Below are 14,065 nucleotides of genomic sequence, written 5' to 3' on the forward strand. Positions count from 1 at the left end.
CTTCTCCCAAAGCAGCAGCCCTTTGATCTGCAGCTGGGAAGAAGCCTACTCCGCTTCCAGCCCCATCCTAGTGAATGGACTTCAGTGCATCCCTTTCCCTGCTTCCAGGGCACTGAGGAACAGATAAAGAGCATGTTCCTTCCCAATGGCCTGCCAAAGGCACTGTTGGGAGGTTAGCAAAGATGGGTTGTATTAAACATTCAGAGCTGGCTACAGCTTGCCATTCAGCCTTCTCCCCAGCAGCCACACTTGCCTGTATTGCTCCCCAAAGCCAGGTCAGACCCCACTGACCAGTTACCTCAGCCAGGTGAGAGAACCCCAGCACAGCTCATGCTGCCATGTGCCATGGAGAAGAGAGGGTGAACGTGCCACTCTTTTGCTGATGATCTTAGTGTTGATGATGATCTTAATGCTGCTGCTCTTGGAAACAGCAGTCTGTTATTTTTCCAGCAGCCTCTGCGATCCTTGTGCACACGCTTCAGACCTTGCCTTCTGCTAATGACACAGGAAGCTACCTGCATAGCTAGAGGGAAAGGAAAGAGGAAGTGGTCAGATGCACCAAAAGGAGCTAAATTACTACTTAAAAAATAAATAAACCAAGAAACTCAATCACAGTGAGCCTCATTATTCTATTTAAAAATAAAAAGACAAATCAGTGAGTGGATAAGCCCAGCTGCACTCTAAAGGAAGTCAGAGTCAAACTTTATTTAGAAAGCTATTATATAATAGTCAAATATATAATGGTCAAACTGGACAGTCTCTACGTAAAAGAATAAATGGACACAAATCAGACGTCAAGAATTATAACATTCAAAAACCAGTCGGAGAACACTTCAATCTCTCTGGTCACTCGATTACAGACCTAAAAGGTGCAATTCTTCAACAAAAAAACTTCAAAAACAGACTCCAATGAGAGACTGCTGAATTGGAATTAATTTGAAAACTGGATACAATTAACTTAGGCTTGAATAGAGACTGGGAGTGGATGGGTCATTACAGAAAGTAAAACTATTTCCCCATGTTTATTCCCCCCCCCCCGTTCCTCAGACGTTCTTGTCAACTGCTGGAAATGGCCCACCTTGATTATCACTACCAAAGGTTTTCTCCCCCCCCACCACTCTCCTGCTGGTATTAGCTCATCTTAAGTGATCACTCTCCTTACAGTGTGTATGGTAACACCCATTGTTTCATGTTCTCTATGTATATACATCTCCCCACTGTATTTTCCACTGAATGCAACCGATGAAGTGAGCTGTAGCTCACGAAAGCTTATGCTCAAATAAATTTGTTAGTCTCTAAGGTGCCACAAGTCCTCCTTTTCTTTTTGCGAATACAGACTAAAACGGCTGCTACTCTGAAACCTATTATATAAAGCTTATCACTTATTTATTTATCCATGGGGGGGGAGGAGGGCAGGGGGGGAGTCTGCTGATTGGTGGTGGGGAAAAGTAAATGTATTTCCTGAGGAGGTAGTCATCCTGGGAGATCTCACTCTGAAATTAAAGTGGCTATGTGGAAAAGAGATAAAAGGATTCAGACTTGTAAGCCAAGGTGATTGTAAGAAAGTAATTGTCATGCTGCGGTTAAGAAGCCAGAACTACATAGGTGGTCCCAATAGTGATATTAGGATTCAGGACCTGATTCCCCACTGCCTTGCACCATGGGGAAGTCATTTACACCTGGGCAAAGTGGGCGTGAAACACTACCAGATGAGAATTCACTGCTAACCTACACTGATGATAGCGTACACCCCCTTTGCACAGGGATCAGTTACTACACTAAGGGTATGTCTTCACTACCCGCTGGATCGGAGGGCAGCGATTGATCCAGCAGGGATCGATTTATCGTGTCTAGTCTAGATGCGATAAATCAACCCCTAAGCACTCTCCCATCGACTCCTGTACTCCAGCACCCTGAGAGGCGCAGGCAGAGTCGACGGGGGAGCGGCAGCAGTCAACTCACTGTGGTGGAGACACCACAGTAAGTCGATCTAAGTATGTCGACTTCAGTTACGTTATTCACCTTTAAATGGTTTAGGTTTATCTTAGCTGCTCAGTAGCAGGGCATATAGCAGCCACATAGGAGCAAATTTGCACTCAAACTTCCCCTTCCTAGCACTACCAGGGCATCCTACTACAGAGAGATCTCTGGAGACTCCAGGAATAGGCCCTAGTTAATCAAGGGGTTTAGGCATGTAATTAAGCAAGGGGTTAGGCATGAGACTACTCACATGCTTAAAGTGAGGCATGGGCTTAAGTACTTTGTACAAAATCTGGGCCATAGGGCACAACCTGTTTTACATCACAGTAATTTGCAGTGACACTTAAATGAATTCCAAACACATTTATCCAGCTCTGGAGCTGAGATAAGGCAAGTGGGAAACAACAAGAGCAGGAAAATGCAATTTCTTTCCACCCTAAGCTGCATGAGAAGAAAATGATACTGGGAGAATGGAAGGACCAAGACAAGCCTGTCCTGGGGTGAAATGGAGGAAAAGTCAGAGCAAGCATAAAGATAACATTCATATATAGATTATCCCTTTCAGTGCTTGTTTCTTACAAACACCAGATGGTGAGGGTGTGATATCCAAGAGCAAGTTACTGCATTAAGATAAATCAGTTCAAGTGCAATTTAAATGGGTTTAAATTAGTCTTTATTAGGGATTTGCCCCAATGTAACTAGATAGATTGTTAGCTTTACCAGTATAAGGATTCTATTGTAGAACATTTCACAGGTGCAACGGTTACTGCCACCAAGGCTGCCAGTATTTTCCCTGATACTTCCTTTCTCTCTCAACCTAGTCTGAGACTGCATTTAAAATGACACTAATCCATTCAATAATTTAAAACAGTACAGTTACATTTTCCCTGAACAATAGCGTGCTGTTTGTTTTCAGCCTGCCCGCTCTTCTAATTAATCCCCCGGTTACACTTTTATTCAGAGGAATAGGTAAATGTTTTAACTGTGCTGAATCAATATTTGTATACAGTGTAGTTACGAAACTGATTCAAAACCTTTGTTGCTGAGTGTGTCTTTTCTATGCCCAGGATCTGGGTGTTTGTGTGATGCTTCAGATATCCTGGGAGAGATATGCGGGTTGCTATTAAGGTGGAAGATAAATGTCATAGAAGGGGTTGAATCTCCTGGTTGTGTTTCGTTCCATCTGTCAGGTACCTAGATTTTTCGTTGTGGGGGGCGTTGTCTTTTTCCTTCTCTGTTACTTTCCCGAGTGTATTTATCCTGCACAGAGCATATTGTGCTAAATCTTCTGTATTGGGTTACTATGGGAGCTGGCTGACTTTTTTCCAGCACTGGGCCTCTACAGCAGAAAAAAAGGATAGAGGTTTGGCTACTAGAGTAAATGGAAACTCATCCTCATCTATGTGCTCTCTACCAAACGGAGGTAAATGGCCTCTAGTAAATCTCATGATGTTTACAGCTCCTTTCAGTCTCACATAAGTCACAATGGAAGGATTCATACTTCAATGTCAAGTGTGTCAGCCATGCCAAACCATCACCATCACATATGTAAACACTTGAATTTTCCCTCTGCTTCCTAAAATTGCACATCTGTGTTCCATGTAAATAAGGAAGCCTGGGATTCCCTGTTTCTCAAATAGTGTCCTTGTTCTCATTTCCTAGAACATGCTATGTTAATTGCTTTGCTACGAGCAGATCTGGGTCATCACTTGAAAATGAAGTTGTTATAAAATGGCCGTGTTGTCAGATGGCACAAATGGCATAGCTAATCAAATCTACTCCAGTGTTTTCATGGCAATAGGGAATTATTGCCATGCCATTAAATGAAAATCTTATAAATGCTTAATGTAGAGCAGGCGGTACGCTGCTGTAATGACAGGTTCCAGAGTCCTAACTCAGTGATGCAACAGAGATTATATCCTCTAAAACTGGCATTTCCTTGACATGTGTCTCAGAAATATTTTGCAGACAATTTGTTTGGAGCCAAAACTATCTAATTTCTGATAAACCTGCTTTCAGATAATAATGTTTGGGCTCACCAGTACGTCAGCAGTGTCTAGCCTTTCAAATTCTTTAGGGGGCAGTTATCTTAGGAATTTTTGTTTTACATGTTTTTGATAGGAGCTGTTGCAAATCCTTGCCCAGAGCATGGCTGTATTAATTATGACAAATTATATTGCCTACTGCAATATTTCAGTAGTTTGCCAAAAAGAAACTTCAAAACAGTAAATGAGTAAGTCTGGGATACGTTTTGTTCATTCAACCTAATGAATTTGAAATTTGGCACCATCTCGATCCAAGATAGAATACAAGATGGTCCTAGATACGGCTAGACTCCAGTTAAGTGTGGATGTATAATTTTGCAGTAGTTATCTGTTTATAATAATATACTGTGGGGTTGGGTATTTTAGTTTCTAAACTTTGGACCTAATTTTCAGAAGTGCTGAGCCCCCAGCTCTGACTGAAATCAAAAGGAACTGCAGGTGCTCAGCCCCTCTGAAAATCAGGCTCTTTTTAGAGTTGGGCAAATATGGTATTGGCAAAGCCATTCAAACATCATTGAAAATTAGGGACTGAATGTCACATGCAGGTAGGAACCTGGCTTTCACCGGTTCCATTCTGCTTAGGCAAGTCACCCCTCATCTCCCAGTTAGAGAGAAGAACCCTTAGATTGGGAGAAGAGGACACCATCCCTCACCCTGTTTGGCACTCCTTCCTTGGCCCCCAAGTGAGGGCAAAGATAAACACACCTCACTGTGGCCTCTGTCAGAGTGAGGTGTGTGGTAACTCATAGCCACCAACATGCCATGTTACCACCAAATTTGGGAAACCACAAACTTTTTTAGAAAAGGGTTCAAGTCGCTCCCCCAGCCTTTAACTGCACAGTTTTAACTATCCCTAATTGTTTCATGGTTTTAAAAAGATATCTAGGCACCTTTGAATTATGAAGGGGCAAATAATACCATCCATATATAGCTAATTGGAGTGGTGGGTAAGATTCCTTATGCTTGGTAATGTGAAGAAAAAGAACTCAAAACAACGTAGACTGACTTCAACACAGATTGCAGGTGCCAAAAGTGTTTCACCTGTTGCAGTCTTGTACTTGAAAAAAACCCCTTTTGTTTTGTCCCTTTTACTGACCTATGTCCCACATTCTACTCAAGCTATGTTGTTTCAATTTATGCTGTATGCTGTGGTACATCACCCCTGGCATGACATAATACAACACAGTGCCACAAAAAGCCATTTGCTAAGCAAATGTGGGCAAAATTTTCAAAGCAGTCTTTGGAAGTCTAGCCACTTGCTTGCCCTTTTAATATAACTCTGCATATCTATAGCTCCTTCTGTTCAGGGATCTCAAAGTGCTTTACAACCATTAATGAACACTCCTATGAGGTGGGGAGGTCTATGGGACTCATTAACTTAAAACATTACAAGCTGCTTTGAAAGTTTTCTCATTATTTACTGAAATTACAAAGGATTGTTAAAACAGGTTATTAACCTCAGTGAATTTGGCAAGAAATGTGTATGTAACCTAAATCTTTTCAGCTAGTAAGGAGATTGAAGCAGCTCTACAGTATTTGCAGACTGCCACTGGGAGTGTTCAGATGGGTTGTTATGTAATCCTGGCATGTTGATCGTACAGCAGTGAGTGTCTTGATGTCTCAGATCACCTAGTCTGATAAAGGGAAAGCAGAAATGACTGATACATTATGCCCTTTCTGCTGTTGCTTTTTACAGACTAAGAAGAAGCCAGGACAGAATGAATTTAATGACTTAATTCTATATGCTTGAGATCAAACTTAAGCCCACACTGCTTGGTGCAGAGAAGCAATTGACTGTCAAAAGGGATAGATACTCTGGTATCTAAAAAATGACAAACTGAAATAAACATCCTTAGATGAAAATGGTTAACAAACTGTGCTAATCATTCAGTTTATAAATAAATCAGTTAATTACAGTCTCTTTCTCTCCCCCCCACCACCTTCCCTACCTGCACCCCTCTTTCTATTTCCATCTGGACTGCTTTTATCTCTTTCATCATTTAAAGATGCTCCAGTGGATTTGATCGCCACCGGCAAGATTGGGTAGACAGTGGCTGCCCTGAAGAGGTAAGAAGGTGCTTTACAACCTTGATATGACCACCAAAGGCAATTTGCAGTTATTATTAGGACCTTACCAGATTCATGGTCCATTTTGGTCAATTTCACGGTCGTAGGATTTTTAAAATAATAAATTTCATGATTTGAGCTATTAAAATCTAAAATTTCATGGTGTTGTAATTGCAGTGGTCCTGACCCAAAAAGGAGTTGTGGGGGGGGGGTGTCACAAGGTTATTTTAGGGGGTGTTACGATGCTGCTACATCCTTACTTCTGCACTGCTGCTGGTGGCAGCGCTGCCTTCAGAGCTGGGAAGCTGGAGAGGGGCAGGTGCTGGCCAGGAGCCCAGCTCTGAAGGCAGAACCACCGCCAGCAGCAGTGCAGGAGTAAGGATGGCCTGGTATGGCATTGCCACCCTTACTTCTGCACTTCGGACTGCAGAGCTGGGCCCTCAGTCAGCAGCCGCCACTCTCCAGCTGCCCAGCTCTGAAGGCAGCAGCGCAGAAGTAAAGGACAGCATGGTATGGTATTGTCAACCTTACTTCTGCGCTGCTGCTGATGGGGCGTCGCCTTTAGAACTGCTGCCCGGCCAACAGGTGCCACTCTCCAACCACCCAGCTCTGAAGGCAGTACAGAAGTAAGAGTGGCAATACCACAACCTCCCTAAAATAACTTTGTGACCCCCTGCAACTCCCTTTTGGTCAGGACCCCCAATTTGAGAAACATTGAAAATTTCTTCCTCATAAAATCTGTATAGTAGAGGGTAAAAGCACCCAAAAGACCAAATTTTATAGGGGCAGATCAGATGTAATGGTCCATGATGTATTTTTTTGGCTATGAATTTGGTAGGGCCCTAGTTATTATGCCTCTGATTACATTCTGCAGATTATTAAGCAACATTTTTCAAGGCCAAGTGCATGCTACAATTATCCATATACATTACGTAAAAATTGAGTAGGTTGTATTAAAGAAACATTAGGTTGAGCAATAGTCATTATTATCTGAAGGTATAAAACGGGCATAATATGAATTTTTTATTTCCATGAAAATATGGTAAACCCAAAAATTAATGCAACAAAAAGGCTAATGCTAAACTTCTGACCCTGCATTGATTGGTGTAGCACTAAGATTCTCATCAGAATGATGGCAGAGGCTGGGCTGTAGTTGCCAACTGCCGTTGAGCCTTCCTTGCCTTTGCTCATCTCCATTTTAGTTGGATGAAAAGAGATCCTTGACAGACTCTGCAAGAATAGCTCTAGCTAAAGATACAGCCCAAGCATTTTGGTTGTGAATTCTGGCCAAGCCTTTAGCATTAAGTACAGATTTTGTTGTTACTCATTTTTAAAGACTTGATACATTCAGTTCTCCTGTAAAAAAAAGAAAGCAACAATAGATATCTGACATGAGGGAGGGTGGGCGGCGATCCTGGGACTGCTGCTGACTACAGGAGATGCAGCCAGAGGGTAAGAAGGCCCAGAGCAGGTCATTTTCAAGTCACATTCATTAGTATCTTACATTATGTTGGTCCTTTCCCAGTGGCCTCATTGTACAAGTTTTTTTCATGTGAGGATTTGTGGTCAAATGAACTAATTCATCTAACAGACTTTGATTCTCTCAAAGGCTGATAAAGAGCAATTACTTTCTCTTTTTCAGCACTAAGGGCCAAATTCTGTCTTCAGATACAACAGCTCAGCCCCAGTGACAGGATATGGCAGGGTATAATTAAAGGCAAAATATGTCCCCAAGTGTCTGTTTAGAAGAGCATGCTCGATTTTAGTCTCAATAATTGAGTCCAATGCATACACTGATATGAGCCCATTGTGGTAGGGGTATTTTTTGTTGGAGTTCTTCCTCTTATATAGCCCTAACTGCAAAGTAATACTGCATGATTAGGTACAATAATTACATACTAGCTGGTTGTTATAAAGGCTTGTAGCTTCAGCTTTGCAATTTGCAAACTGAAAGTCTAGTGATGGGGTTGCCCTCAGAGGTTTAGTGCTCAGAGAGGTAACTTTTTGAGAACATGCAATTAAGGCTACTAGTAAATCTATCACTATGGGGCGGAACCTCACAGAATGGTCTCAGATTGAAGGATACTGATGGCCACAGGCCTGTGTTGTGAGTCACACAGTGTGACCACACCCCACGAGGACCTCTGGGAGGCATTTTGCCTCAGCCATATACAATGCCTTCCTGGGCTCTGGGGAATGCTGGTGGACCCTGGCTGCTTGGGCAGAATGTGTCCACAGCTCTTCTCTGCACCCATCCAGTTCTGCTAGCTAGCGACCTCTCTCCTCTTTGCCGAGATCTGTACTAGCAAGGCTTGCATTCCCAGAGCACAAGGCCTCTTTCAGTGAGCTGCAAAGGGGGGAGAGAAGAGATACTCATGCCCCCTCCCTCCCTGGGGCACCTATAGAGGATGCACTCTTTCTGGCCCTATATATTTAGATATACACATAATACCTGACCTACTTATCAAAAATATTACTAACATGGTATTGAATTTGAATGAGTTACTGTGTTTTGTGACTGAGAGCAAACTTATATTTGGCATCTCCTGGGGATTTTTTTCTATTTAAATATATAATATTAACATAAGGGCTTGGGTTGGGTTTTTGTAGGTGCAGATGGAAGATGGTGGAAGGGTTGTTTGTTTTGGGGATAGTATTAGGGTGTTGTTGTTTTTTTCATTTAATTTCCTAGTTTGCTCTTATGAAAGAAAGGGTAGAGGGAAGAGAGGACAAGAAAATAACCATGCATGTCAAAAGTGAAACAATACACACTTGTTTTTGAAGTTCACATTTCACTGAGATGAACACACTGCCAGGAAGCAGAGTTCACAACTCTCTGAACTGGATGATGTATGTCGGGTGTGAGGCGGGGGTAGTTCATATATTTGCTGCTGTTGGCTGGAAATATTTTTCTGCAAAACTGTGTTATAGATGCACTGCAAAGAAAACAAAACAAAAAAGGTTTTAATCTTTACTCCTACTGAATATATAAATGTCACCTTGAGTTAAAAATGTGTACATGTGTATGTGTGTGTATACATATGCACATATTCACATATGCGATTTATTATATAAAAATAAAAAGTAAAGTTAACTATTTATATGGAAAGCTATTTTATATATATCATTATTATTGTCTTTGGTAATTTCCAAGGAAAATGTAATTAATTAAAAATTACAATTAACTACACCTTATTTTCTGTGCTATACCATATTTTCTGTATTTTTATTTTACCCAGACATGTATCTTGCTCTGACATGTTTTATGGCACCCAGAAAAAAAGATTGATTGAGGTGTGCATTCCAACTACAATAGCAAAAAGAACAACCCCCTCCCAAAACATAACTTCCTAGTGATGAATTTAGACGTTAAAACTTTGTGGCAGTAATAATATACATTTGGTATTCAGAGCCTTCACAGCTTTGTCATCAGCAGGTTAGGCACTGCCAATTTTCCAGTTCAATTGAATACCTGTCATTCTACTGAAACCTGTGCAGAGTATTTTACCTTAAAAATAAATAAATAAACTCTCCAAATATTCCTTGATTTAGTTTCCATTTTCATTCTTTCTGGCTTGGCAGTTTGTCCATACTCCAACTTTTAGTTTAGTGACAAATGGTCTCCACTGAAAACTAATTTTCTTCTGGCTTGTTTTTGGTGTTTCTCAATAGTCGAAAGATAAGGTCTGTGAGAAGAATGTGGACACAACTGAGAAGCCCCCCCATACCACCACTTCCCTCCAGCCAACTACCACGAGGTTCAGAGTTTTAACCACCACCAGAGGAGCCACTACATCCCACCTGCCAACCAGCCTGCCCACAGAAGGTGGCTTACCATGAAATGCTTTAGTCCATAATACAAAGTTGTCTTAGTTACAATGTAAAAGAGAAAACAAATCTTTTGATCTTTTAAGTTTGTGGGGGGGAGGAGGCAGGAGTATTTGTTTGGTTTGTTTGTTTATTTTTGTTTTTTGGAGGGAGAAGACTTAGCATGGAGCAAATATCTGAAGGCCTTTGAATGTTTCCAAAACAAGAAGCTTGGATAGTGATGAAAACCAAAGCCCTAATTTTTCTTCTTAGACCAACGACACAAACCCTGTGTCTTCAAACAGCCCTGCCTCAGCTTCTTAATTCTAACTGCTACATCCTGGCTGCCACTACTGCTGTCTTGGCCTTTGTCTCTGCAGAGACTGCCAATTCTCTGCTCCCACTATGTTCAGTTGGAGTTATTTGTATTACAGTAACACCTAGAGGTCCCAGCAGGGTTGAAGGCTCTATTGTGCGAGGTGGTGTACAGACATATGGTTAAAGACAGTCAACATTTCAAAGAATTTACAATTATGAAGCTTAGGAGGTTATTGGTGCTCGTCGGAAAAATCAGGTCTTATGGGCCCGAAGCAAAGCCCATGGAAGTCAATGGAGAGACTTGCATTATTGACTTCAGAGAGCTTTGGAACAGGTCCTGAGGGTCCAATGTTGGCCACCTGAAAACAGAGACACTCAAAATTAAAGATTTCTTTTGAAATTTGGCACTAACCTTTTGCGCCAGTACTGACTGCACTATTCTTTTCCAGAAAGACCCTTTTCTTTAGGGTCCCAATGCAAAGTAACAGGATTGAGAGATAATGTGGGAACTCACATTTGTAGCTGTTCCTCTGATTTCAGAGCTTAAACCTTGCCATCCTGCAGATAAGATATTCTAGCCTCCTGCATCTGGTAGAAGTTCAGCTGGATTGAAAAGCTACCTAAAATGAATCAAGTAGCAACTATAAAATATCATGGCAACTCTTCTTCTAGCAGAATTGCCTGTTAATATATGGGAAGCTGTACAGTGTGGTCAGAATTTTTTAATAGATTCTGGCAGGAACATTTCTAGCTTCTAAGATATTCAAGTGTTAAGCCTAAAACTGAAGATGTTACAAGGTGGGAGTCTATTGATGAAAAGGACTGGCTTTCATTGCAGCAAAGCAGCAAGAAAAGTTTAGAAGCTGACACTGAAGGATTTGTAGCTTTATTCTTGAATGCTCATTTGCTAATAATGCCCCAGATATTTGGCTCATCAAATATACAAGTAATAAAAGAAATCTGGAAATATATAGAGACTTTGAAATGGGTATATTTTTCCAATGATTTCTTATGGGAACAGTTAATAATTGTTTTGGGTTTTTTTACTGTCAGCTGCTACCTGAGTCCTGAATATGTCATGTGACCTACAGAGTCAGTCATACAAGTAATCATACTTATATTACATAGGTAAAGGTGGTAAAGGTGCTTTTAAAAGCTATGGGCTAGATCCTCATCCCTTTATTCGTTTTGAATTCTACCTTACTCCACTGATAGTCCTTTAGATGTCTTAGTACTATTAGAGGAGTAAGGTACTACTCAGTGTGAAGGCAAGAGGATCAAGCCCTATATGAGTAGAACACCAAATTCTATTCTGATGGTTAAATCTGTTGGACATTAGAATATCATTAAAGAGATCTATGACCTAATTAAACTAGGTTTCCTGTGTTAGTAATGGTGAATTTCTTTTTTAGATGATACCAAGATAGCACTGCACCTAAAAGATAATGGAGGTAAGAGGTGATTTTTGTGTGTGTGTGTAAACAATGTCAATAGGTTACATAACTACAGCCTGCTCAGCTTAATTAATCTAAATCAGAGTGTAGAAATACCAGGCCCCCAAGGGACTTAAATTATCCACATCTCTATGGCACAGTACCAGGGTAAAAAGGCTAAGCAACTGCTTAGTAAATTAAATGTTTACAACTGTCTTTATAACTCATTAGTGTAACAGTAAAATAACTTTAGCATCCAAAAAGACGATCTATTAAAGGCAAAAATCTAGGGGAGAAGATGATATGGGGAGTGGGGCTGGTGATGGTTTTTTAATAGCAGTATTCATATATTTGTTCTGTTGTGATGTGGTCTATATAAGATACTATAAGCTACAGTATTTGTATTTATCACAGATTACAGTTGCTATCCACATGTATTCTCTGATTAGGCATATAATATTATGGACCCTTTTCAATGGGGCTCTTCAAGAGACCACACCCCACAGTCCTCCTGGCAGTATCAGCATCTCAGTTCATGCTCCCTTTGGAATTGTTGAGAGTTTTGCCATTGACTTCAAGAGAAGTAGCATTGAGTCACTAAACATAGCTCATTGAAGCCATTAGAAAGACTCCCATTGACTTCAGTGGGTTTGGATCAGACCCTCAGAGTGAATGCTGATTTGTTCTGCGTGACGAAATGCACTGGACCTGCACTGATGTAAAGGGAAGCTTTACTGTTGATATTAGTTACCTTTTACAGTTGTCTTAGGCTTGAAAGAATGTGTGGTGTCCATATGGCCCCTGACATTCTGGATTGATTTTTTGCTGCTTGGTTCACCAGTGATATCCATGAGGGGATTTTTTATTTAGTTCTCCTCCTCTCATAAGTTAAATATCCCCCTCTGAATCGTTTTTCCAGTCACTCATCTGTCTGGATAACATCTTCACCTCACTATCAATAGCAACAGCACAGCTAGGAAAGTATTGAACTTTGCCTCATGCAGGGCTGTTCATTTGTTGTTAATTGGCATGGATTTGAAATATAACTGGAAACTCTGAATAAGGTAACTTACAAATTAACCATTTAAAACTTTATTAAAAGGGATACTGCTATGGTTGGTCAGCCCCACATTTGACCTGTTCTTTCCCTTGTTTGTTTTTGAAGTTATTACACTTTGTTTTGTCAAAACAAATGCTTCAATGCTCATCTTCTTAAAGAGCATAATAATATAAAATTACATCAAACCCAATCAATATATTTTTAAAACATAAATTCCAGTTCTCTCCCACACTGGGGGACTTACTTCAAACACTGTATTTGGCTTTCCTCCTCTTGCCTAAGATCTGAGAAGGAAATCTCTGAAACAGAGAGCAAAACGTACAAAACCAAGAGGAAGAACTCAGATGTAGTCCCTTGGTAGACTTTGTGGTATGGTTTTCTTTAAGCCTAGGTAGGCAGTTTCAGTGCATAAAGCTGCTTGATTTCAGAAATAGAAACCAGCAGCTATAGATTCACTTTTCTTGGTTTAGTTCTTGAAATAAAAATGAAGGTGGTGATATGGACTTCAAACAGTATGGAAGCAAAGTCATTCAGCAGGATTTCTCATTCACATAATAAACCTAGCTTTTAATCTGGGAAGTTGTTCTTCATGAATCTTCAATTATGCATTGAGTTTTACAATAGCCCTTAGATTAGGCTCTGATAAAACCTCTGTAGCCACAGGTTTGTTCTTTGATATGCTGTGATTTGTCAGCCTTTCATAAAGAGTAGAAGTTTCCAGGTCAACCAAATACAGAGTCTTTAGCCTTTCCAAACTAGATCCTGTAAAACTCAAATCAAAGTGAACCTTTTGTAATGGAAAACTAAGCTATATCTGATCAATAAGGGCCTATAGCTAGATGTGTCCTTGGATGATAACAGTCAATAGATGGTTAGGTACAACAAAAGGATTCTGTATAAATTCTGCATTTCCCCTTTGACTGGAACTTTTGAGGCCAAATTTTATCAAGGAGTAACTAAATTAAAATTTTAAAGGAGACTCCAGTTGTAGGTCAAACTGCCCTGACCTTTTAGTTATATGAGAAAATCACTTGTAATTTAGTGTTATACCCATTCATATATAACCTTGTGTGGCACCTTTTACCATTAATTCCAATTTAGCTTTTATCTATTTCTTCTGCATTTGTTCTTCCATTACTGCCAGTTACCCGTATGCACGTCTAAGGATTTTTTACAGTCGGCTAGCTTAATGTCACACTTGTTAACTCTTCATTCTCTTAAAAGTTTTCAAACTTGAAAAATGTGGTTTAAAAGTTTAGGAAAATTAAGATGTTCTTGTATAATAGCATTGCTTTTTTATATTTTATGTTATAAAAGCCCTTCAATCCATTGTTGTTCTTATTTTCCTTTAACTT

The 14,065-nt window shown here is 40.3% G+C and overlaps 1 protein-coding gene across 1 annotated transcript in view; it reads left to right on the plus strand.

Moving 5' to 3' along the window:
- PLXDC2 (plexin domain containing 2) overlaps positions 1-14,065 on the plus strand; it is a 408,784-nt gene that overhangs the window by 344,389 nt on the left and 50,330 nt on the right. Inside the window, exons 10-12 of the mRNA XM_077809446.1 lie at positions 6,032-6,092; positions 9,765-9,918; positions 11,630-11,668. Of these exons, the coding sequence (XP_077665572.1) occupies positions 6,032-6,092; positions 9,765-9,918; positions 11,630-11,668 (254 nt within the window). The remainder of the gene's footprint in view (positions 1-6,031; positions 6,093-9,764; positions 9,919-11,629; positions 11,669-14,065) is intronic.

This window comes from Eretmochelys imbricata, chromosome 2 (genome assembly GCF_965152235.1).
Source record: "Eretmochelys imbricata isolate rEreImb1 chromosome 2, rEreImb1.hap1, whole genome shotgun sequence".
Classification (NCBI taxonomy): Eukaryota; Metazoa; Chordata; order Testudines; family Cheloniidae; genus Eretmochelys; species Eretmochelys imbricata.